Below are 23228 nucleotides of genomic sequence, written 5' to 3' on the forward strand. Positions count from 1 at the left end.
CAGTTTTGGTCCCCAATTTCGTCACACGGAAAAGGAAGCAAGAGGAGATACGTACAGGACTGCCGAGTTTACAAAAACCTCCAAATAGCTGCACAACACTTTTATTCGTAGAATCGTGCGAAATACTTGTAGCAGTAGTTCCCCCACAAGACATACAACATCTTGGTCATTGTAAGAGCTCCATTTTCCAGATGATTCAAAGATTCGTTTGAGGACCCTTTGATCTGTGGTGGGTATTCCTCGACCACACCTTGTGTCTTTGTAAGACGGACCGTTTGCTCAGATCTGTTCATCAGTTGACTGAGTTGGGTTTAAATTCACCCTTCACACGCACTATCTTGGGAAAATAAAAATTACTAGTACCAAGCACACAAATAAAAGTGTTTTTGTTACTTTGGAGATTCCTTGTGTGACGTTATGCAGGATGGTAGGTGGCTGTTTTGTAACGTTGCTGGCATTTTCATGTAGAGACCTTCCTGTGACTACTTCTGGGGCTCTGGTTGGTGTGCCTGTGGTAGGAAAATGTTAAGCAGATATTCAAACTTCCTTATTTACTTGCAGAGTGTCGTGATTTCTCACAACATTCGTATAATTTCTCGTTCTTGAAGTTTTTACAGTTATTTGAATTCATAGAACTATCTAAATATCCCTCGTAAATAGAGGAAAAACGGAACCTTTGATCAGATCTGGTAGTGCAGTAAATTCACCTTCCTGGTTTATGTATAGGTAGTTACATGATTTTGAGTGCAATTGGTGTTCAGATAAGCACGAGTATATTTTTTTACGGTTAACCTTGAAAATTTACACCAAATTGCGCGAGAAATCATGTGGTTCCTTGTTAATGATATACATGAAAAAGTATCAGAGAAAGTCAAGACAGACGAAACTTTAACAGCTCACGTTATTTGTAATTTGCGCCCGTGTAACAGGAAAAATGCACTCGTTTTTAGCCGGTCAGACGCGCGTAAGTTTTTTCATGTGTATTATTATATCCGAAATAAAGATTGTCAGTATCACCCACAGAAAGGAAAGTTTTTTTGCCTCCTTTAAGATACCTGGCGTGTCGTTATGTGCTTTTTCGATGCTTTTATTTTCTTCTGGAGACCTTCCAGTGACCTCTGGGGTTCCAGTTGGTGGGCCTGCGGCAGAAAAAAGTGTTAAACTGGATAAACAAGCTCCTCATTAGCAGTATGTCGGGATATATTACAATGCTCGTGTATTTAATATTTTAGCTGTTCGTAACTATTGTAATTCATCAAACTAGTTTATTATCGCCCAGCCTTTATCATTACGGCGTTTACAAGCAACAGATAGTATTTCCTATCAAGTTTGATACTGGGTATAAATATCTGTAGTAAAGTAAGAGAAAGACACGAAAATTTAGCCAACGGTATAAAATGTTTTGCCTGACCATAAAGGATAACAAAGTCGTGACCAAGTTAACATTATCCCGAATGAAACGAAAAACCATCTCACTAAGCTGTCTTACCAGGACAAACCACAGGATCGATTTTGAAAACACATTTTCTGGGCGTTTGTTTTCCTGGATCTTTGTGTTCAAAATGAAACATAAAATCTTCCTCAGCGTCTTCCTTCTTGATGTTTCTCATGTTTACTGATTTATATCCAGGTTGCAATCTGTCTTTGTACTCTCCACACTCTTCCATACAGGTGCAATTCCCTTTGTCATTACAGAAAGTGATATCTGATCCATCAGGTTTTTTCAAGAACGCTCCCAAACCATTTGGAGTTTGAAGAAATTGTTGGAAACTCTGACAAGATAGGTCAGCCTTCTTACCAATACAACTTCGGACGCCTAAACAATAATAATAATTTTAATAATTTTATTAATTTCTATTGCTCAATTATCAATATAAATTTTCAATTGCGCATTACAATATGATCTTAATACAAATATATAAAAATACAAATGTAAATGTAAATTTAAATATATAAATACAAGTAGAAAATATAAGATATCTATATAAAAAAAAATAATAAAAACGCTATAAAAAGGCTAGTCTAAAAAGATAAGTTTTGATTGCCGTACGGTCTTCAATTTATTACTTGAATTTAGGTCCCTGATATGATTAGGAAGCTCGTTCCATAATTTGGGGGCGGCCACGAAGAATGACCGGTCTCCGAGAGTCTTGCGAGACTTCAATTGCAGGATAGTTTAACGTCAAGGAGTTAATTGAACGCAGGCAATATCTACTTGATGATACATCTCTAATTGAGATTAATTCGCTAATACATCAATAAAAATACGTAAATATGTAGTAAAATGATGCAGAGGAAGTTATATTGTAGTTCAATTTCTTATTTGGATAATATCGTGCAAATAGAATATAAAATTCCCAAAGCAAATCAAATATCTTCTCGGTCTTACAGTTACACCAATCCTCACAGTTTTTCAGCTGGCGCCTTATAAAACAGGTAAAGAAAGGCTACTTCCCCCCACACACACCACACACACACACACACACACACACACACACACACACACACACACACACACACACGCACACGCACACACGCACACACACGCACTCGTAGAGTAAATTTAAATCGTTTCTCGACTGAGGGTAATTCAACTTACATTCAACAGTTGTGATGTCGCTGGTATGAAACTCAGTGGACTGGTATTCAGGTGTGGAGTGTATATCACACGAAAAACGCAAAGACTCGTTTAATTTCAGTATCTTGAAGGTCAGTCTCGTGGCGTTTGACTCCAGTATTTGAACTCTTCCATACAGTTTATTTTTCTTCACGATACATCTTTTTTCGGCGCAGTAAATTTCTAATTCTTTTTGGTCGCTCGGATCCTTCAGGTCTTGTATCCTGTATGATGTACCCCTCTGCAATTTTTCGGGAACCCTTTTTGCAGCGTCACATTCGAATGTTTCACTTTTTGTGGGACAGGTATATTTCCTGTCTTCCAGAGTAGTGCTGCCTGCTGAAATAAACACATTGACAACAGAGATGAGAAATTGTGATTTGCCGAAGCACCATGATGATTTAGGGTGGAATTAGCCCTTTAACTTCTATGAGAGACCAAAACAGAATTTCTCCTTACAATATCAATACAATATCAAGCAGACAAGTGATGAGAATAAAGAAAAATATCAATTAAGGGGTTAGTAGGTGATCTAATACCTAATTCTCTGCACTGACATCATAAGAATTGTATGGCAAACAGTAAGGAGAATTAGTTATGAGATCTTTGGGCTCATGGGGTTAAAGCCCATAAATATCTCAGTTCTCAGTTCTCAGTTCTCAGTTCTCAGTCCTGGCCTGTGATAAGGATTTTTCGGGGGACAATCTACTGGTGTTTACATTTGTTTCTCTAGACCCAACGTTTTCAAAGTGAACTTTTTTCTCACGTGGTTAGCACGTATTGAGAATTTTGCTTTTGCCATTTTATTTTTAGCTCGTGTAATTCATTTTTACTTAAAATAATTTACGTGCCTTTTCGGTTTCAATATTCCCATCTCAAGGGTGCATTAAGAGAATTCTCTTGTTTGTATATAATTTCCATATCCCTTTATGACGCCACTAGTAGAGGCGCTTTCATCGTCTCATTAAACTCCTTCTTGAAGCAAAGCTAGACCACACAAACATCACGAAATTTAGGTCATTAACATTCAAAGTCCTTCCTTCAAAAAATAGCTCGAAGTCATGTCACTTCTCTCAATGTAGGGCGAGATATCGATAATATTCACTGTTTAGTGCTTACCGCCTCCCGGTTAGCTCAATTGATAGAGCGCTGGACTGTTGTGCGGGAGGTCGAGGGTTCGAGCCCCGGCCGGACCAACACTCAAGGTCTTTAAATAATTGAGAAGAATTTGCTACCTTTCTATAACATCAAGAAATGGTTAGATATTCTAGTCTTCTCGGATAGGGACGAATAAATGGAGGTCCCGTCTCCTGCAGGGTTGGGGTAGGAGACGTTAATTTCCCACACACGAGATTACTGTGTGATGGATGTCCTCCCCTGGGGTGGGATGGGTGGGATATAGGGCGCACTTAATTTGGAGCCTCGCTCCGTTGTGCGACCCTCACCACACTCTGGTGAAAGTGATTAAATAAAATAGATTGATGCAGATATTTGCCATTTACACGGTAGAGATTCTATACAGATAGCCATTTCTAGATTCAGTGCAGCACGTAGTTTATAAAAGTGCGATCATCGAGAATGAAACACAACAACACGGCATGTTTGCATAACCCTACCGACGTAGCTATACTATTAACCTGATTACAAACGTGAATAAGTTGAAACTCGATGCAGAAGCAATACGCTATATCACCGGGAAGTGGACTCACTGAGTACAATTAGATAATGAAACTAAGTAACCTGGCCGATGAAACGACATATTGCCATTACCCTCAAAAATATCGCATGTATTTGAGAAATTAAATTCAATTGCATTGACTGAAGAAATTAAAATAGATAAGGCGTGTGCAATGTAGGCATACACATGTAGATAGACGTGCTTTCAACGGAACTAATTCGAAAAATAGGGTTAGTTCATATTAGGGTGGTGTTACGAAACCGAAGACCCTCGAAAACGAAGACCTAAGACCTAAGACCCGGTCTTCGTTTTCGTAGTACGAAAACGAAGACCCTGTGAACAGAAAAGCGTAGAAATTACAAGTTAAACGCACATTAAACAGTAACAACGCTTAGTAATATAATACATTACACTTCACGCGTTTCTTCCCATTATTATACTGCCCGTATTATCATACTGCCCGTATTATCATACTGCCCGTATTATCATACTGCCCGTATTATTATACTGCCCGTATTATTATACTGCCCGTATTATTATACTGCCCGTATTATTATACTGCCCGTATTATTATACTGCCCGTATTATTATACTGCCCGTATTATTATACTGCCCGTATTATTATACTGCCCGTATTATTATACTGCCCGTATTATTATACTGCCCGTATTATTATACTGCCCGTATTATTATACTTCCCGTATTATTATACTGCCCGTATTATTATACTGCCCGTATTATTATACTGCCCGTATTATTATGCGGCCCGTCTTGTCTGTTCTGTTTCGCTATGCGAGCCAATTTGGTGTTGATATTCTCGAGGGTTTCCTCGGGTAAACTTACCGCACATATCAGGACAGCAGGCAGAATTCCATCGCCAGCCGCCTTTGATTTAGTGTTAGCATTGCGTTACAGAATAACAGAGAAAGCGTTCTTTACAGGAAAAAATGACTCTTGGGTTCATTTAATAAATAATCGATTTCTACTGTATTTCGTAGCTAAAATAGATTCTGACAGTCGTTAAGCTTTCTCTGCTGGAAAATTCTCGTTAAAAAATAAGCAATTCTTTTGGCTAATGCAGGGTCTTCGTTTGCATACTACGCAAACGAAGACTCCCGGTCTTTGTTTTCGTACTACGAAAACGAAGACCCTTTATCAAAAGCAGACAATCCTTTGCAAGTACGTTTGTAGAAGTACCCCGAGCACTAGTAATTGTTATGTCAGCTTTTGATATGTTAAGACAGTTCGCGCGTGGTTTTTCCTGGTCTTTCTTCAGCCACCACTGCTCTCGGCTCTTGGATTTGTTTTTCTATGCATTGAGTCCAAGTTTGGAACAGACATCCCTGTCGAAGGAGTGATCGGAATATTTTAGGGCCTCAATATGGTTAAGCAGGCTTTATTCGGGCGCGTACTCTCTTTTTCGGCCTAGCGCGCATTGCGTGACGGACGTGTACAGTGAGAGAACACAATCTTGTTGTTGGTGGTGTGACAAAACGATGGCTTCCTTTGAACAATTCCACAATCACCTTCCTCACTTTTAAGTGTATAAGAAATGGACGTCCCCCGCCCCCAAGTTAAAACTACAGCATTTTTTTAACAACAACAGTATGACACTTCCTATCTCCTGAACTTTTCCTATTCTCTGTTTTACCGGTAATTCACTACATTTGAAGCGTGGAATCTCTTCTGGAATTTCGCTGCCAGGTGACCCTCTTCGTATTAGCTGAGGAAGCTTAAACTTTCGAAAAACCGACATAGTTGAATTTTTTACCGCTCCATCTCAACATGTGGCTTAAGTTTCGCGCAAAAATGTTCCCCTCGGCCGCACGTGCGATAGTCGGCCTTCGACCTCAATCCTTCAAAGGAAGCCACTGTTTTGTCACACCACCAACAACGAGATCGTGTTCTCTCACTGTACACGTCCGTCACGCAATGCTAACTCTAAATCAAAGGCGGCTGGCGATGGAATCCTGCCTGCTGTTCCAGAATAATAATATGTGATAATTTTACCCGAGGAAACCCTCGAGAATATCAAAACCAAATTGGCTCGCATAGCGAAACAGAACAGACAAGACGGGCCGCATAACAATACGGGCAGTATAATAATACGGGAAGTATAATAATACGGGCAGTATAATAATACGGGCAGTATAATAATACGGGCAGTATAATATTACGGGCAGTATAATAATACGGGCAGTATAATGATACGGGCAGTATAATAATACGGGCAGTATAATAATGGGAAGAAACGCGTGAAGTGTAATGTATTATATTACTAAGCGTTGTTACAGTTTAATGTGCGTTTAACTTGTAATTTCAACGCTTTTCTGTTTACAGGGTCTTCGTTTTCGTAGTACGAAAACGAAGACCGGGTCTTAGGTCTTAGGTCTTCGTTTTCGAGGGTTTTCGTTTTCGTAACACCCCGTATTAGGGTAGTCCTGATTTGGGCAGTCCATGGACTTTGTTCATCACCCATATAAACTAATGAATAGAAGTTTTTAGGGCTTGATGATGACTGTCAAAATTTCTCGACTCATCGGGTCTTCCGTCGAAATTAATCTCAAAATGTTTCCTCGCGGGGTTCAGAAATTCAAGTTTTTTGCAACAGTTGAATAGAAGCAAACCTCAAATACTTTGTTTCTATGGAAAATCAAGCAAGGTAACCCTGTCAACTGCCGTTTAGTAAGGTGTAATCATAAATTAGATTACACTGTCACGATTAGCGGTTTGGCTACCTTGAATTTACAGCGGAAAAGACCGTTACACTCTTAAGACTAGCGTATCAAAAAACCTACCACTGAAAACGCTCAGCAGTGCGACAAGAAGGAATAAACTTTGACATGCTTTGCAAATTCCGTCCGCCATTGATCCGAATACGTGCTTTAATTTTCCAGTTGCAACTAGCTGGGGATTTTTCCATTTTCAGTTTTGCTGACACTCACAATGTTTCTGAGGGGTTTTCCCTTCACCATGGTTTCCTGTCGGAGGAAGTGCGCGAATCGCGTATTTCTGTCGCTATATATGTGTTACGTCTCGGTAGCGCTGCATATTTTTTAACGATAGCTTTTATTCGGTAATTATGTCAAAAGACAGCTGTGGCGTGAATTTAAGCTCCCCTTGTTTGTTCTTAGCAATTATTGCTCATCGAACAACATTCGATTTGATCCTTACTTAAAGAAGGCTGTTGACAGATGTATCATTGCTCTTTCTATCAAATATCACAAATAATGCTTTGAAATGATTGATATGCAGGCTGTCTCTCACTTTTACCATTATGCCCCAGAAAATAATATTTGTTCATGAAAACAATACAATGAATGTACTTTGTGGTCAAACAATAGAAGACAGCACACGCTTTACATAATTACCAAATCAAGGATTGAATTACTATGTTCGCCCTGCAAATAAATTGACTCCGCCTTCCCGCAGTTTCTTTATCATTGAGCATTTTCAAAATATCACCATGAAGTATACCATTGTTTTATATGAGAAACTTTTACTTTTCAGTTGATGATTCCTTCCTCGAAAAAAGTAATTACGCAAAACGATGTATTTGTTGTAGTTCAATTTTATCATTGTTAGTCCCCTCTACTAACTATGATTTTATCCTTGGTTCAAATTTTATTTTCCTTTGTTTCAAACTCATTATCATACAGATACAATGAAATATATGAAGTTCATATATTTCAGGCCCGATTTTTTTCAGGTCTGATTTTCGCTATTGCTTAAATAGCGCTATCTACTGCGAGGATCGTGCATACGTATCATTATCATACATTAACATGACCGAGAACGAAGGAAAATTAAATTTGAACCAAGTATAACTCGGCCAACTGATCAGCGGATTTGCATGTTTTAACATGGGGAACTAACAACTTAAACATATTACCTCGTGTTCATCTAATCATTTATCTTGGCCGTGCGTTCTTCAATAGGAAAAAGGTAACTATCTTACGATAACAGAACACTGATAATAAATGAAAGAACAAAGCAAAGAAAAACGGCTTCATGTTAGTGTCAAGTGAATTTCGTAATAGAGGACGTTTATCGAAGCTGATACACTATTCAAAACAAACTTAACTATTCAGCAAAATCATTAATATATCCCAGTCGGTTATTATTACTAACAGTGTAATATATATAGAGCAGTACGTGCAGGGTATATTCACGAATGGTTCACATTGAACATGACGTAACGAACATGCATATGCACGTGACCATTCCGGTTTCATCAAGAAGTTCAAACAGCCACCGTGAATCAGCGGAGGAAACTCACAGGATTCAAAGAGACAAACATATTAGCGGAATAACTTCGTTTTCGCTCTAAATCGGCTTAGATTTTTAGGTTATTTCTATAAAAATCCTTTTATTTCACCATGTGTGCGACATAAACATAATATGCATAAACTGCACGAGTGAAGAGTGCTTTTCGCGCTGGCTGATTGGCTATTTCGAAAGTGATTAGCAAGCATTTTTTTACTCGAGCAGTCGAAGGGGGGAAATCGCGCGTTAAGAGTCTAATTCCACACCATTTTTCAGTACGTTGAAGTATATAAACAAGTTTTTGGTATATGTGGGGTATCTACTAAAACAGTTGTTCACCTCAGTGTCGGTTAAAATGGCGGATATTTACCGCGCTGCGAAGCGGTTTCGTGAATTTTCACCAATATTCCCCTCCACTTCGGTGAAGAATTGATAATTATGTCCACTTTTCGAAGACTCATTGTGCGACCTTGGGTGGGCTACCTGTGAATCTTAAATTTGGGAGATATATGAAAGTGATAGTGCCGTAATAATTCAGTGAGTCAATGAGCCCCTCGGGGAGGTAATGGAGATAGTCTATCACTATATTTCCTTTGTTTAAAGAAGTCATACCGACCTGCCGAGACGAGAAAAGCGCAGACTAAGGGCCTGATTACATGAGCCGGGCTGGCCCTGTTAGCCGGGCTGATTTCTTTTGTTTTGGTGTTCGCCAAAGCGTGAAAACAAAAGAAATCAGCCCGGCTAACCGGGCCAGCTCGGCTCATGTAATCAGGCCCTAAGACCATCGTTCCCCGCTCAAGTCTATAAAGCTTTGTTATAGCGTGCAAGAAATCCATCAGCGCCTTTGTTGTAGGATTTGCCAACGTTACTGTCCTTTGACTCTCAAATCGATTAGTTTTAGCTCTATGTACGCTGCTGGTGTCAGTAAACTGAAACATTTGGTATAAAGATGTCCAGTTAAAAGTCCTTAGAAACCAACGGTCACGTGGATCTGTCAAACAGAATGGCCCATGATTGGTCACCGGAACAGCCCAGAAAAAAAGAAAAATTTTAAGCTTGAATGCCCTCGCTCAGTTTTTTGATGTGTCAGCAGCACTGTCCCTTCGACATAACCGTACCATCGTCGTAACCGTGTGATGCTTGTCATCATTCTCCAGAAATATCAGCCCCAAGGGGCTCATTCAGTCCCAGACTAACTTTCTTATTTGGGGTGTGAGGTTTGAGAATAATGCCACATCACAACCCACTAAAAGTAAGTTCCCAGCTCACAAAATTCTTCTTTAGGTTAAAAACGTGATCCTTATTCATATGCGAATCGGGTATCATTTGAATATGAAAGGAAGGAAGGCATAGTTTTAGTCATATATTTAACAATTATTCGCCGAAGGCAAGGTGAATATCGTCGAATAATCCCTGAGACGAAGTCGAGGGGATTATTCGACATTATTACACAACTCGGGCAGTCAGAGGGCCAATAGCTAAAATCAACCAATCAAAATGCTCTATTGCCGGTCAATATTCTCTCAGTATTGGACCGGGCACTGTTCCGAATGGTCCCGAATGAAACCGCACTTGTGTCCCTTTGAACTTCAGTCGCATGATACATCTCTTATTAGCCAAGCTTGCTCGGAACCGTACTGGAAAAATATCGGCCCTCGGTCTTTTTGTACGGACCTCGCTGCGCTCGGTCCGTACTGTCAAGACCTCGGGCCGATATTCTCCCAGTACGGCCCTCGCGCTAAGATATATATATATTCACCGAACCTGAGGCGAATAATTGTTTTAGTATAATGTCAGAGCTGAACAACAGAGAAATTTCTAAAATCATAACATTTTAGTAACGTTTATTAACATTTTATTCTAACATTTTATGTAAACCGCGTGGAGCGGTTTATATAGCGTCTTAGTATAATTTCAGAGCTGAGCAAAGAGTTTCCAGCAATCTGATTGGTCTAGCGGTTCCTTGTATGACGCTATATAAACCGCTCTACTCGGTTTATATGAAATGTTAATAAATGTTACTAAAATGTTATGATTTTAGAAATTTCTCTGTTGTTCAGCTCTGAAATTATGCTAAAACAATTATTCGCCTCAGGTTCGGTGAATATTGTCGAGTAATCCCCTCGACTTCCTCGCCTTCGGCGAATAATTGTTAAATATAAGGAACCGCTCGACCAATCAGATTGCTGGAAACTCTTTGCTCAGCTCTGAAATTATACTAAAAGCGTTTATTTATAAAATCATCGTACCTTTTTTTCTAGTGTCAGAAAAATTTAAACTGTCGTTTCTGGGAGTTACTCGCGAATGAAGTCCTTTACGTCACCCATCAAGTAAATTCAGAAACCATAGTGCCTGTAGTCCACTCCATCCTAAATATTATACCTGACGTGGCTGCTAAGTAGCACGGCGTGGTCGCATAGCACATGAAAACATTAATTAAGAGCTTCTCAAGGCTTATGACAAGATTTTTAACTCCTGTTAAGTTGGGACAGGAATTATACATCTCATCGTCGTCGTAATGTCCTCAGGGATAACTCATGAAATTGAGTTTAATGGAAGCCACAGATCGTTCTCGTCCGATGATTCTTCGTCTCTTTGCTCCGTTGATTTGGGTCTAGGATTCGGCTTAAAACCGGGCGGGTTGCCACGATGCGAGGACGATTCGATTGGCACCGAATTAGAGATACTTGACTTGTTTCAGGCTTTCACAGAAGATACAACACAGTCCGAAGAAACTCGAGAAAAATGCCAGCACCGATCGAAGCCGTTTACATGGAGAACCAGTTTGCAGGAGAGTGTAGAACAATTAAAAGAAATGAAGGGTGGGATAAGTCGGATCTCCAAATGGAGTTTGAAAAACTTGCCAAAGAGAAGTTTTTCTCTCAAGTTAAGGAACAGATCAAGCAGCGAAAGTACACCCAATGACGGCGATAAAGGTTGTAAAGGAAAGGCTCGTGGATTAAGGCGGATAAATTCTGCGAGAGGTTTATTTTGAATTATTACTTTTACGATAACACGTATACTCTTAAATTGATATTCTTATTGAAGTAAATTTCCAATACATATCGGTGTTTATTTATGTAAAGAACATATATTATTGAGATTAATTGGCTCTCTGAAATAAGAATTTATATTAAACAGGATTTCAAAATATTCTCAGTTTCGATTAATGTGGGGTTAACTTTGAAAGAGTGTTTTTTTCACACGTGTACCGGTCATTATTTACAGTACATTTTGTTTTGGGTGTGTGACTGTTTCTGTTGATATTTCAAAGGGCGAACAGATCCATATGGTTGATTAACCTCATGTGTGCATGATACCATTCAAAATGGTAAAATCTTCGCGGAAAAACTTATGAAAAGTGAATCAATTGGTAAATGTATTTGTAACAGGTAAATGTTCCGGCTGGTTAGTTGAGGGTAACTAATTTCGTTGCAACTCTTAACTCCCATCAGTGACCAAGACAGAAGTTCTCCTTACAAACAGCCAAACAAAATCAAGCAGACAAGTGATGAGAATAATCAAAATATCAATTAAGAGTTTTTGATTGATCCAATACCAGAATTCTCCAAACTAAAATCACACTAATTGTATGGCTGAGACAGCAGGGAGAATTAGAAATGGGATCGTGGGAGTGAAAGAATTAAGGGACAGTTTGTTCATCAGGGTCACTTCAGTTTTCACATCAAGGGGGTATTCTTCAGCAGTGTCTTAAAGAGTCATCAGGAATAGTTTGTTGATCATGGTCACTTCAGTTTTTGCATCAAGGGGGTATTCTTCAGCAGTGTCTTAAAGAGTCATCAGACAGCTCTTTTCAGTGAGGGTTCCCTATACATTTTACATGGAGTATGATCGGGCTATTTTATTTTTCTCTTGAATTGTGATTTGATTTTTCTTTTTGTGAATCATGATTAAAGATGGTAGGACATTTTCATGTTTGCGTGAACTACATGTAATTTTAACTTGTGAATGAATAGCTGAATTATATGTGATTTTGGTTTGGGTGAAGAATTCCTGCCCTCATTAATTGTTTTGAAAATATAAATATTGTTCTCAAATGGTTATGGTTTGGTTATGACCCAGGGTTGACAGGAGGTGGACTTAATTTAGATTGATAAAAGTCATAAAACAGACCAATAGTGGTCCTTGAGGAAATACGACAAGACATTACTTACACTTACATGTTAGATTGGTCAAGATTAAAAGAAATAAAAATCCAGTAATTCGTGAATTTGGTTCTTTACTTTTATGCAAAATGTAATCATCTCAAATTTTGTTTGAATCTGAAAAGGTGGAAAGGCTAAATATTTTTTTTCCATGGCTGAGCTTTACAAAGGGGCAAAGGGATATAGAGAGCCCTCTGATAGAATAATGGATTTTTTGATGATTAAATATTAAGAGTTATGTACTTTGGGGAAACCACACCTCCATTTGTTGCAATCATAAAAATTAATGGATCTTTATTATGATTTAGTTACCATTATAACAAGTTAGGGGTCTGGATCATATCTTCCAGATTCACTGAATTTTGAGAAAAGTAGATGTTATACCAAGGAAGTTGTAACTTGTTTCAGTCATCAGAAGAAGTGGGATTGTTGTGACTTAAATTTTGTGTCAACCAATGACTCACAGAAAGCAGCCAATCTGAACTGTTATTAGAGTTTCCTTCAAAGACAGCTAGTTACAAGTGTTTATGCATCATCATTAATTTTTATCTGCTCTATATTTCCTTGCATTGAAACAAAAACAAAACCAATGCCATGTTGTGTGCAATGATCTGTATAGATAGGAATCCAGATACTACAAGTGGTACATTTCTTTCCATCTATTTTTACTGTCAATTTGATTTCTAACATTTTTGTGTGGTCTACAACAGAAAGGAGATCAGTAGTTGATGATGATGAGTATCATGCCCTTCAAGGCAAACTTTTGAAAGCCAAACAAGTAAGTGGGTATAAAGTAAATTATTAAAGTTGGTGCAAAATTGAAATATATAAACAGGCTCTACTTTACATGAAAATATGCACAGATATTTGCCCATGGACATTATCTGTTCCAAGACTGCTCTTGCAAAACTGTGAACAGATAGGGTCTAATGTAGGGGCCAACTATGCATGGTGAAATTAAATATATCACAACTACTTGTATGTGTCCAGATTCCTTGCATTCTTGTAAAAAACAACCACAACAATTTACATAGTTACATGGATCTCTCTGGTGACAATTAAAAGTTAGCCTTAAAATCCTTGGCTAAAAACTAAACTCGGCAAAAATGGCAAAAACTACAAACAACGGGAATGGCATGGAAAATCATGCATTAGGTTAATTCTCAGGGGCACCATAGACTGTAAGCAAACTCAACCAATCATGATATATATACAGACAAAGATACAAGCCTGTTTTCACGCAAACAGAGACTTTTGTCTTTAATGTCCTTCAAATATTTAAATTGTAATGAGAAATTAGAAACTAGTCACTCTTAGCATGCAGTAATTGCCTGTAATTTATCATAGGTGGTCCTTTTTCTGTGAAGCATGATAAGGCAATTTTTTCCTCTTGAATTGTGATTTGACTTTTTTTTGTTATGGGAATCATGATTACAGATGGTAAGATCTTTTCATGTCCATGAGAACAGATTTTTTCACTTATTAAACAATTGACCCATGTCTGAATGAAAAGTTGATTGAATTTATAATGTGATTTGTGAACTATTTGTTTTGCATGATGAATTTGTGGCCATTTTATTGTTTTGAAAATTTACAAAAATATTGTTCTTGAATAGCTGTGATTTTGCATGAATTGAAAAAAGTCATAAAAGAGAGCACCCATGGTTCTTTAACAAATAAGATAAGAAATGAAGTCATCTCCTGTCAAGACTGGTCAAGACTAGAAAAAGTAAAAATATTTAATTTAATTTAATTCATGAATTTGGCCTAATTTTATTTTTATGTGAAATGTGATTGTCTTGATTTTGCATGAAGGTGAAAGAATAGTGGATATTATTCGCAATGCATGAAAAGGCCAAATAATTTTATGTGACCGAGTTCTACAAAGGGGTAGAGGGAATCCTCATCAAAATAATCAGACATCAAAGGCAGGTGATTTTGTTGGAGTTTGCAGGCCATCTGGGCTACCCTACTAAGCTTCAGTTGCAGATAGTAACTTATTTATTTTATTTTTCAGGAAATTGAGAATTTAACTTTGGATTTAGAAGTATGTCAGCAGCAGCTACAGAGTAAATATGGTGCTGTTAAAATTATCCAAAGTCTGTCACGTTTGGAACAAGCACATCAAAAACAGTGTTCAAGGAAAGCATTGGAAGCAAGCAAGAAACTTCAGCAGGTAACTGTCACAGAAATAAGTTTCCAAAGTGAACTTTGGTGTAGTTTGATGATGAAATTTTTGGACTAGAGGTATTTATAAATATACTCTCAAGTGACTTTGTTTGCCATTTCTTACATGTAACTTAAGTTGATTGTCTCAGGTTAGAATTTGGTAGTCTTTCAGTGTAGAAGGTTCTTGTTGATCAATTTGACTTAAGCATTTGACTGAAGATTTACACGCTTTAGGATACACTATATCTGTTTACCCTTAACTGCCAAGCTCTGATTGTTCATTCTCCCCTAAGCATGTAGCTGCTAAACATTTCCTTGTAAAATAGTTACAAGAATTTGGTGTTAGATTAAGATAACAATTCCTCATTACCTATTGGCTGGATATTGTATAGAATATTATAGACTGGGAGAGGTTAAATGCCAATCACCTCTGGGAGTGATTGGTTATTGAGACTTTTAAAATGAAAGTTGTGAGAAACCATTTTTCCATTAACTCTAAGAAAATTATGTGCAGGAGGGTGGAGAATTTTATAATCAAAAATTGTGTATTACCATCAACTGGGTGTTAACAAATAATTCATAGTAAGTATCTATACTCTGACTGGTAATGGGAAACTTAGGATAGTTCTATCCAGTGTCTTTTATTCTAAATCACAAATCTTATTCTCCCCTCCTTTCAAAAGAAAACAGAATAATTTGATGGGAATGTATCAGTTTATACAACATGCCCATACTATCCTCCAGTGTCTAAGTCAATGCACTGTATATTCAGTTTGTGTTCCAACAATTGCATTGTTTTGATGACATGATTTAGGAGGTGAATTTTCTTCAGTGGGAGCTAGAACTGAAACAGAGTTACTTGCTTGACAATGAACAAACATGGGCCGAGAGGTTTGATAGGGTTGCTACAGAAAATGCTGCTCTGATGGTCACCCTCCAGACAAGATCAGAAGAACTAAGGAAAGTTGCAATGGAGAAAATGAGTAAGTGGAATGAAATGTAATTTGCAATGATGGTCCCTTGAGTGTTAAATGTTGAGAGCAAATTCTTCTGGCCATGAGGTTCCTTGAAATAGGCAATGTAAACTCTAAGATTTACATTAATTTCTCTAGAGCATTCTGCTATAGCCTGGGAGCAGACCATAATATTAATGTCTCAACACAAGCATATCTATGCCAGCTACAAGTAAAAGTATGAGTCCGGAGTGAGTTGGTGAGAGGTCTGTAGGGAATCCAGCAATTATAATTGATATCAGACCTCTCCACTAGCAAACCTTTTCTGAAATCATTCCACAGGCAGAGAAGTGTACATCCTGTAGAGCTATAAGTGGGGGCCTGTTTGCAGGCTACATTATATGGGCATCTGTTGTTGATCACTGGATGTTTAAATGTCACAACTCTCCTTTTCTCTATTAAGAAACTGTGGTTGGACAGTACTTTAGCAGTATTAGTAAATATCAATTATTGCAATATGGTGATTACACTTTGAGTTAACCTTCATGACTGGAAAAAAGATCACTTTTGTTTTTACCTTATGTGCAATGGGTATTTTATTGGTTTGTCACTAAATCCTATTGAGGCAGGTCAGATTTAGAACTGGCCTATCTTTGATACATTAGATGTGGTATGGGGATTGATGTCAGGCAGCTGAATAGACTGATTGGAATTTTTTTGAATGTGAAAATTTTTCTGAGAAGGACAGTGAAAATAAAATTTTTGGTTTGCAATAAATATTTTTTTTTTCTCAGCTCTCATGCGTGATCGTGATGAGCTAGCTGCTGCTTTGGAAGTTAGAGACAGAATCAAATATGATTTGAGCACTCCAGAGAGGGAAGAAATCTTGTCCACTGGAGATCTGATTGTTGAGGTATTGTTTTGTGAAACAGATTTTGAAGGCAATACTGTAACTTTTCAAAACCAATTCTATGTTTTTTAACACCTGGTCACCTTTGAACACCGTTGTCAATCCAATTTCATTTAAGCTCGTGGATATGTGAAATGTAGGAACAAGTCATGTGGGAACAGAACTTGATGTGCAAATTTTGTGGCGTTAGCACATCCTGATGGAAAACAGATTGTTCAGTATCATGATGGTGTATCAATTGGCAAGGACTCTTGTGGGAATGAGGGCTCAAATCTGTTTCTTGAAATCACAGGATCATTGGTTTTTAGTACAGTCAATGTATATTGTAATTTTATCTTGCAGTGTATCCATAAGTTTGCCACTGTCACTTCAATTCAAAGATAGTTTTAGATGGATTTTGTCTTACCAAATAAGGGCCATGTAACTTAAGGAGGCCAGTAACACTGGATCTTCCCAATCTTTATTTTCTCATTTGTTGTTTGTCTGTTTATTCATTTCATTTTCAGCTTGCAACTCTGGGTGCATGTCAGTGTAGAGGAAAAAAGCAAGAGCCCTGTGCATGTGCCAGGGCGGCAGTGGACGCCAAAAGAGACAAGGCAAAACTCAAACATGAGGTAATCATGTTATTTTAGATTGGGCGAGTTCAGAATAAGTTATACTTCCTATACTGGGGTGTTTGGGAATGCTCTTCTCAAAAGATGAGTATCTTTCCATGGAGGTACACTGTATATCAAAAGAAGATAAGACAACAAGTAAAAACAGGGGTTTCAGTAATAGCCAGTAATTGTTGATTGAACGAGACTTACCTGTAAGTTGAGGTTTAATTGGGATTCTACCAGGTCATCAGTCCGGAACGAAGGAGTCACACGAGATGCGCATGCGCAATACCGATCAGTCTTTAACGTGAGTGATACAGAGCTAGGGAACGAAGGAGAACGGGAAGGGTGGGCTGGGCATGTGACTCCTTCGTTCCGGACTGATGACATGGTAGAATCCCAATCAAACTTCAACTTAAGTCTCGTTTAATCAACAATTCTACCATGTCATCAGTCTTCCGTCACTACGGAGTCTCATGAGAGTTCAAAGACCTGTATAGCGAACTCTTAAACAATAGTCCAATTTATTGGGTCCACAAAGCTTTACGTGAATAAAACTTGTCATATTGTACAACAATCTCTAGTTACTGGTTGTAGAGTTCAACAAAACTGGTCCAAAGTTGACATCATCTGTGTGGGCTTATCATAATATCGTGCAAAAGTACGAGCGTTTGACCATCCAGCAGTTTTCATGACCTCTGTTAAGGTTAGTCCTTTGGCTTTACAATGCGAAGTTGAAGCGGCTCTGCTACTGTGCGGGGAGTATTTTTTAACATCTATACCTGACTGTTCCAGCACATTTCTGACCCATCTTGCGATGGTATCCTTGGTAACTGGTTTAAATGGTTTAGCATAACTGATTAATAGCTGAGTGACCTCTTTTCTAAGCGGTTTCGTCCTGGTTAGGTATTCCATCAAATAATCCACGACGCAGATTCTCTTGTCACCCGGGTATGCTATTACCTTAATGGGAGTCAAATGTTTACCTGGCTTAGTTTGTTTAAGCTTTTCGTTTATGATAATTTGGAAGCCATCGTCTAGTTCCTAAATAGAACGTGTGTGCATGTAAAGTAGGGTTTGTCCTCTTTGTCCAGTTGTTAGACATAATAACATGCTTGAATTCAACGTTAGCTCCTTCAGGGTTAAGGAGCCCTTAATAGGACTAAATCTTTTAAGGTAATTTAATACATTATTAACATCCCAAATTTCCGTGTACCTAGGTAATGCCGGTTTTAACTCAAAAATGCCTTTCATACAACGGACAACGAGAGGGTGCTCACCGAATGGTATACCCTCGGATAAGATTGTAGCTGACAGTGCAGATCTAGCTGTATTAACTGCGCTGTAGCCCAACCTCGACCTGTATAGAGAAACTAAGAATTCGATTCCCATGGCAACTCTTGGGCAATAAATGTCAATGTTTCTGTGTTCGCAGAAGCTCTGCCAACGCTTTAAGTATATTTGGTATTGTTTTGTTGTGCCCTCTCGCCACGAAGCCATTAACACCTCCGTTGCCGAGGGTGACAATTTATATCGGTCTAATTTGTGCCTGATAAGTGGCAGATCATGAGATTTAGTTCCCTTTATTGCTGTGCAGTTTTCAGGGCCTTTGTACTTTTCTGCAAAGGATTTAATTTTTGCAGCAGCTAAGGTTTTTCCCCAACGCTTTTGTGCTATTTGTGCCAGCTCTGTTTTGATTTTGTCGCCGGTGGCTTCGTCATCGTCGAGCTGGTTAGCGAGTTCTTGCAACAGAGTTTCACTAGCGGACGCTTCCCGCTCTTTTTCGCCGGTGGCTTTCGATTGCTCGGTGAGCGTGTGGACCTCCTTATCGACGTCCAAGTCATCCTGAGCGTGGAGGCCTAAATTATCATCAGAGTCGTTTTTCCGTTTTGATGCGGGCCCTTCATTATCAGTGTCAGAGTCACTTGTTTGATCTGGTTTTCGTCGCTTCGACGACGATGTTGCTTTACCAGATACCCCGGTGGGGTTGTTTTGTTTTATTTCGAGTAAGATTTCTGCAATTTGGCCAATATATTCGTTCATGGACTGGAGCGTTTTAGCCAAGTCTTTGTTTGTGATATCGTCCTCACCGTGAGAATTTCCACGGGAAGTTTCAGCAGCGACCTCGTGGGCGTCGCTGTAGTTGGTAGGTTCAATCATTGTCCTGTGAAAAAAGGCAACAAGGAAAAGCATAAACCTGCAAAAATTTAAATAGGTCGTATGCCTTAAGAATCAGTAGGGTATAAGAAACAGGGATGGCTCTCATTGAGTGAGAAAAATGATATTTTGGTTCACTCACCTCTACGTAAAGCACTGACTTTGGCAAAGGCGGCTGCACTGATCGGTATTGCGCATGCGCATCTCATGTGACTTCTTAGTGACGTAAGACTGATGACATGGTAGAATCAGCAGTCTTCCCCTGCCTATTACACTTCTTACTGCTGTCTGTAGCGTGCCCCCAGAGTTCTGTTGGGAAAAAAGGGGCATAATTTTTGTGCATAGACGCCACCGGCAGCCACTTGCAGAACAGGTTGTTGCAACCTCTGAAAGAAGCTTGAAAGGGTGCATTGACTAGTGGGTCAGTGGCTGATCCACTTTTCAAGTTTTAAAACTGTTTCACTATAATTAGAGTTCAATTTATTGCAAGATTACTCAATCTTGAGAATTTGAGATGCTTAGATTTTTACCAGAACTCTTTTGTGTGGGGTATTAGGTATTTTGATATACTTAAAGGTATGGTTCTGGGGGCAGACCATTTCTCTTTCCCATTCCCTCATTCGGAAATTGAACCAAGTTGAGACTAAAAGCTGAGGGAAATGTGCAAATGTCCGATGCTTTTCTTTAGTCAGAAAGTGATGGTTAGTCAAATCTAGTGAAATAAATGTCTACTGAAACTTTTGTAGAGTCAGTCAGACCTCTTGGTTACTTTTGTTATCATATAAGTGGCAAAATTACTGAATTGTGATTGGTCAAGACAGAGGGCATTTTTTCTTAATTTTTGTAATTGCCCCGGACAAAATTACTTGAAAATGATTGGCTGAAAATCGCTTAGCAACGGCTGCCAAGGTAAAGAAATTTCTGTTTGTTTTGTAACAATGGCGTCCCGTTTTGCGCGAGATCAGTAAGAAAACATTTTGCCCCTTATATTATAAACAAGTAATCACATGGTTCCTCGTAAAATTAAGGATTAATATCACTTGTGTTTTCGGAAGTTGCAGAAATTGCCCTCGTCGCTGCGCGACTCGGGCAATTTCAGCAACTTCCGAAAACACGCGTGATATTAATCCTTAATTTTACTCGGCCCCATGCGATTACCTATACTAATTCTTCACTTTTCAAAATATGGATTATTAAAGAAGAGGTTTATACGATTCGTTACGGGTGATCGTAGTAATTAGTTAGAGCCATTATTATTTCGTATTGATCTATGAGAAGGTTAAGTTTAAAAACGTAAACAATGAATAAAAAAACAACAAAAACAATAACTGTGCAAAATTCACGTGGACAAAAGTGTACTGGTTGTAATTATTTTTTCTTTTTGCCTTCTTAAGCTCGAACTTGTGCAGCGAAGGGAAGAAGAAGCTCTTCTCGCTGCTGATGCATACCGTGTCGCATTTGAACAACAACTGGCCAAGAATTCTACACTTATCTATGAACTAATGGAAAGATCTAGCTGGAGAAAGAAGTTTGGGTTTGGCGGGAAACCAAAGACATTAACAAAAGGGGAAAACGGGGTGAAATGTGACCAGAAGGAGATAGTTTGTCAGGTCAACACATACAAAGATGAAATTGTAGAGACTCTTTTGGGCATGGTATGTAACTTAGCATTTGACTCTTCAGAGTGATTAGTGTATCACCCCTGAATCACACCTTAAGGGTATGAGAATAAAGGAAATGATCACCAACTGAAGAAGTTCTTGATTGTTAACAAATTCTCCTTGTCAGCACCCTAGGAAATGTATAAAAAACAGTATGGAGAATATGTATACCGATGAAAAGTCTGTACGAATTTTGAAATTGCAAAATTCGTTTTTGCTGCGTCGCGTAAGCAAGGTGTTCATTTGAGTTTACTTACAAAACACTGAGAACTCATGTTCCTTTCTTGTTTTGATTGACAGCTCCATGACAACAGTGAAGCGCTGGCGCACCAGAGACTTGCCACAAAAATGTTGGCGGCAAAAATGAAAGGAATGGAGAAATGCAATAACTGTGGATCGTTACCAGCTACATGAAAGTATTCATAAAAATATGCGATAGGTGTACTTACCTTTCTGAGAAATTCATGCGTCGATGAGTTCGGAGCTTCAACATTCCTCCCCAGTAACCCCCTCCCCCAGGCATTTGAACTTTACAAGATTGGTTGGTTCAGATTCCCGCCTCCTGGACCGAAACTGCGTTCAAATACCCTACTCAAGCACAAGTTTTGTTATTAAAGGATTCTTTGTGTGAATAACGATTGTTGTAGAATTTAGCAAAGTTGCGCATTAGTTTTTAGTGCTGCTGTTGGGTTTTTCGTGGGTTAGCTGGGAGGGGGGGGGGAAGGGGTGTGTAAGCCTAGAATGGATTGGTGCATTATTTTTATGAGAGGTGCTCTACTTCAATGTTCAAATTATTGTACGGAAAACAAAGATAGTTACGTGATCTCAACTGAATCTGGACGGAAGAGGATTCCAGTTTCAATTCTGTAGTCTTAGTGCAAACTAACCTCACTCAACAGGAGAAAATTACAAAGAAAGAATTTATTTAATGTACAAAAAAGCTGAATTTGTCTCAGAATATCGAGAAAAAGAATATTTTAAGCGGTATTTTTCGGAATGTGTTTATTGTAAGTTTTTATTTATTTATTTATTGACTTTGTAAATGGGTTTTTAGCAAGAAAGGGAATGTTTTACTCAGGTGTTACGCAGTTCTTATGGTTGGAGTGCTGTTTAAAGAAAAGTGCAGTCTATCTTTTCGCTTCCAAAAAGGGTCACTAACAACCAACGCTTGAGGATGATATATTAAAAGATGTATTTTGGTAGATATGTTAAAAAAATAACAAATAAACGAAAATATCTTCTATCAAAGCAAAACCGGTTGCGTGTTTTGTTGTGATGTCTGGAGTTGTAGTGTCCAAAAAAAAAATTGATCGTCGAACAAAAAGGAAATTTAGATATATCAATAAAGTTGAAATGGTAAATTGGCCACCGTAATGATTACAAAAGCTGACGTTTCGAGCGTTAGCCCTTCGTCGGAGCTCCGACGAAGGGCTAACGCTCGAAACGTCAGCTTTTGTAATCATTACGGTGGCCAATTTACCATTTCAACTTTGTTGATATATCCAAATTATTTCGTTACTCCCACCGACGCAGCCCCAAACAGTTTCTTTCGAAACTATCAGCCTTTATTCAAAAAGAAAATTTAGTGTGGAAAAATCCAAAATCAAGGCAATCAAAGTGACCAATTGGAATGAAAGGTTTACGTTGTCATTAGCCAATGAGAACTCAGTTGAAGACACGCAAACTGCTTGAAGCGCGGGAAAACGCGGTAGAACAAGTTGGGATTGGTTTTAGTTTTGCATCTCAGTAATTGGTCGAGGGAATGTAAAGCGAAACCAGTGCTATTCCTGATTACGTTCCACACTCGCTCGAAAATTTTTTTTTCACAAACGTGATTATTTTTCGTCGTGGTCATAGAGATAAATGAATCGTCGGTCTGACAAGTAGGAGAGAGAGCTCCCGCTTCGGTCACCTAATTACAACAACTTATCAATCCTTGATCTGCGTTTGAAGAACTTTGTGAAAACCGAGAAGCTTCTACGAAGGTGTTTGACCAAGAAAGACTACAATGAGACGAAAATGGTACAGTGGTTCATGAAAAAAAGAAATAGGGTC

At 38.5% G+C, this 23228-nt stretch overlaps 2 protein-coding genes across 2 annotated transcripts in view; one reads left to right on the forward strand and one right to left on the reverse strand.

The window, feature by feature from the left end:
• Positions 1–7343, reverse strand: part of LOC111326279 (uncharacterized) — a 7916-nt gene extending 573 nt beyond the window's left edge. Inside the window, exons 1-5 of the mRNA XM_022930244.2 lie at positions 7094–7343; positions 2600–2956; positions 1490–1816; positions 1056–1139; positions 1–509 (exon numbers count right to left, since the gene is read on the reverse strand). The exon at positions 1–509 is cut by the window's left edge and continues 573 nt beyond it. Of these exons, the coding sequence (XP_022785979.2) occupies positions 334–509; positions 1056–1139; positions 1490–1816; positions 2600–2956; positions 7094–7163 (1014 nt within the window). The 5' untranslated portion in view covers positions 7164–7343 and the 3' untranslated portion in view covers positions 1–333. The remainder of the gene's footprint in view (positions 510–1055; positions 1140–1489; positions 1817–2599; positions 2957–7093) is intronic.
• Positions 7344–10984: 3641 nt separating this feature from the next.
• LOC111326317 (coiled-coil domain-containing protein 125) lies at positions 10985–21728 on the forward strand. The gene is made up of 8 exons (XM_022930283.2): positions 10985–11545; positions 13438–13505; positions 14745–14903; positions 15711–15879; positions 16644–16762; positions 17266–17373; positions 20907–21167; positions 21474–21728. The coding sequence occupies exons 1-8, from the start codon at positions 11080–11082 to the stop codon at positions 21585–21587; spliced, it is 1464 nt and encodes a 487-aa protein (XP_022786018.2). The 5' UTR covers positions 10985–11079; the 3' UTR covers positions 21588–21728.
• The last annotated feature ends 1500 nt before the right edge of the window (positions 21729–23228 follow it).

This window comes from Stylophora pistillata, chromosome 1 (genome assembly GCF_964205215.1).
Source record: "Stylophora pistillata chromosome 1, jaStyPist1.2, whole genome shotgun sequence".
NCBI classification, from domain to species: domain Eukaryota; kingdom Metazoa; phylum Cnidaria; class Anthozoa; order Scleractinia; family Pocilloporidae; genus Stylophora; species Stylophora pistillata.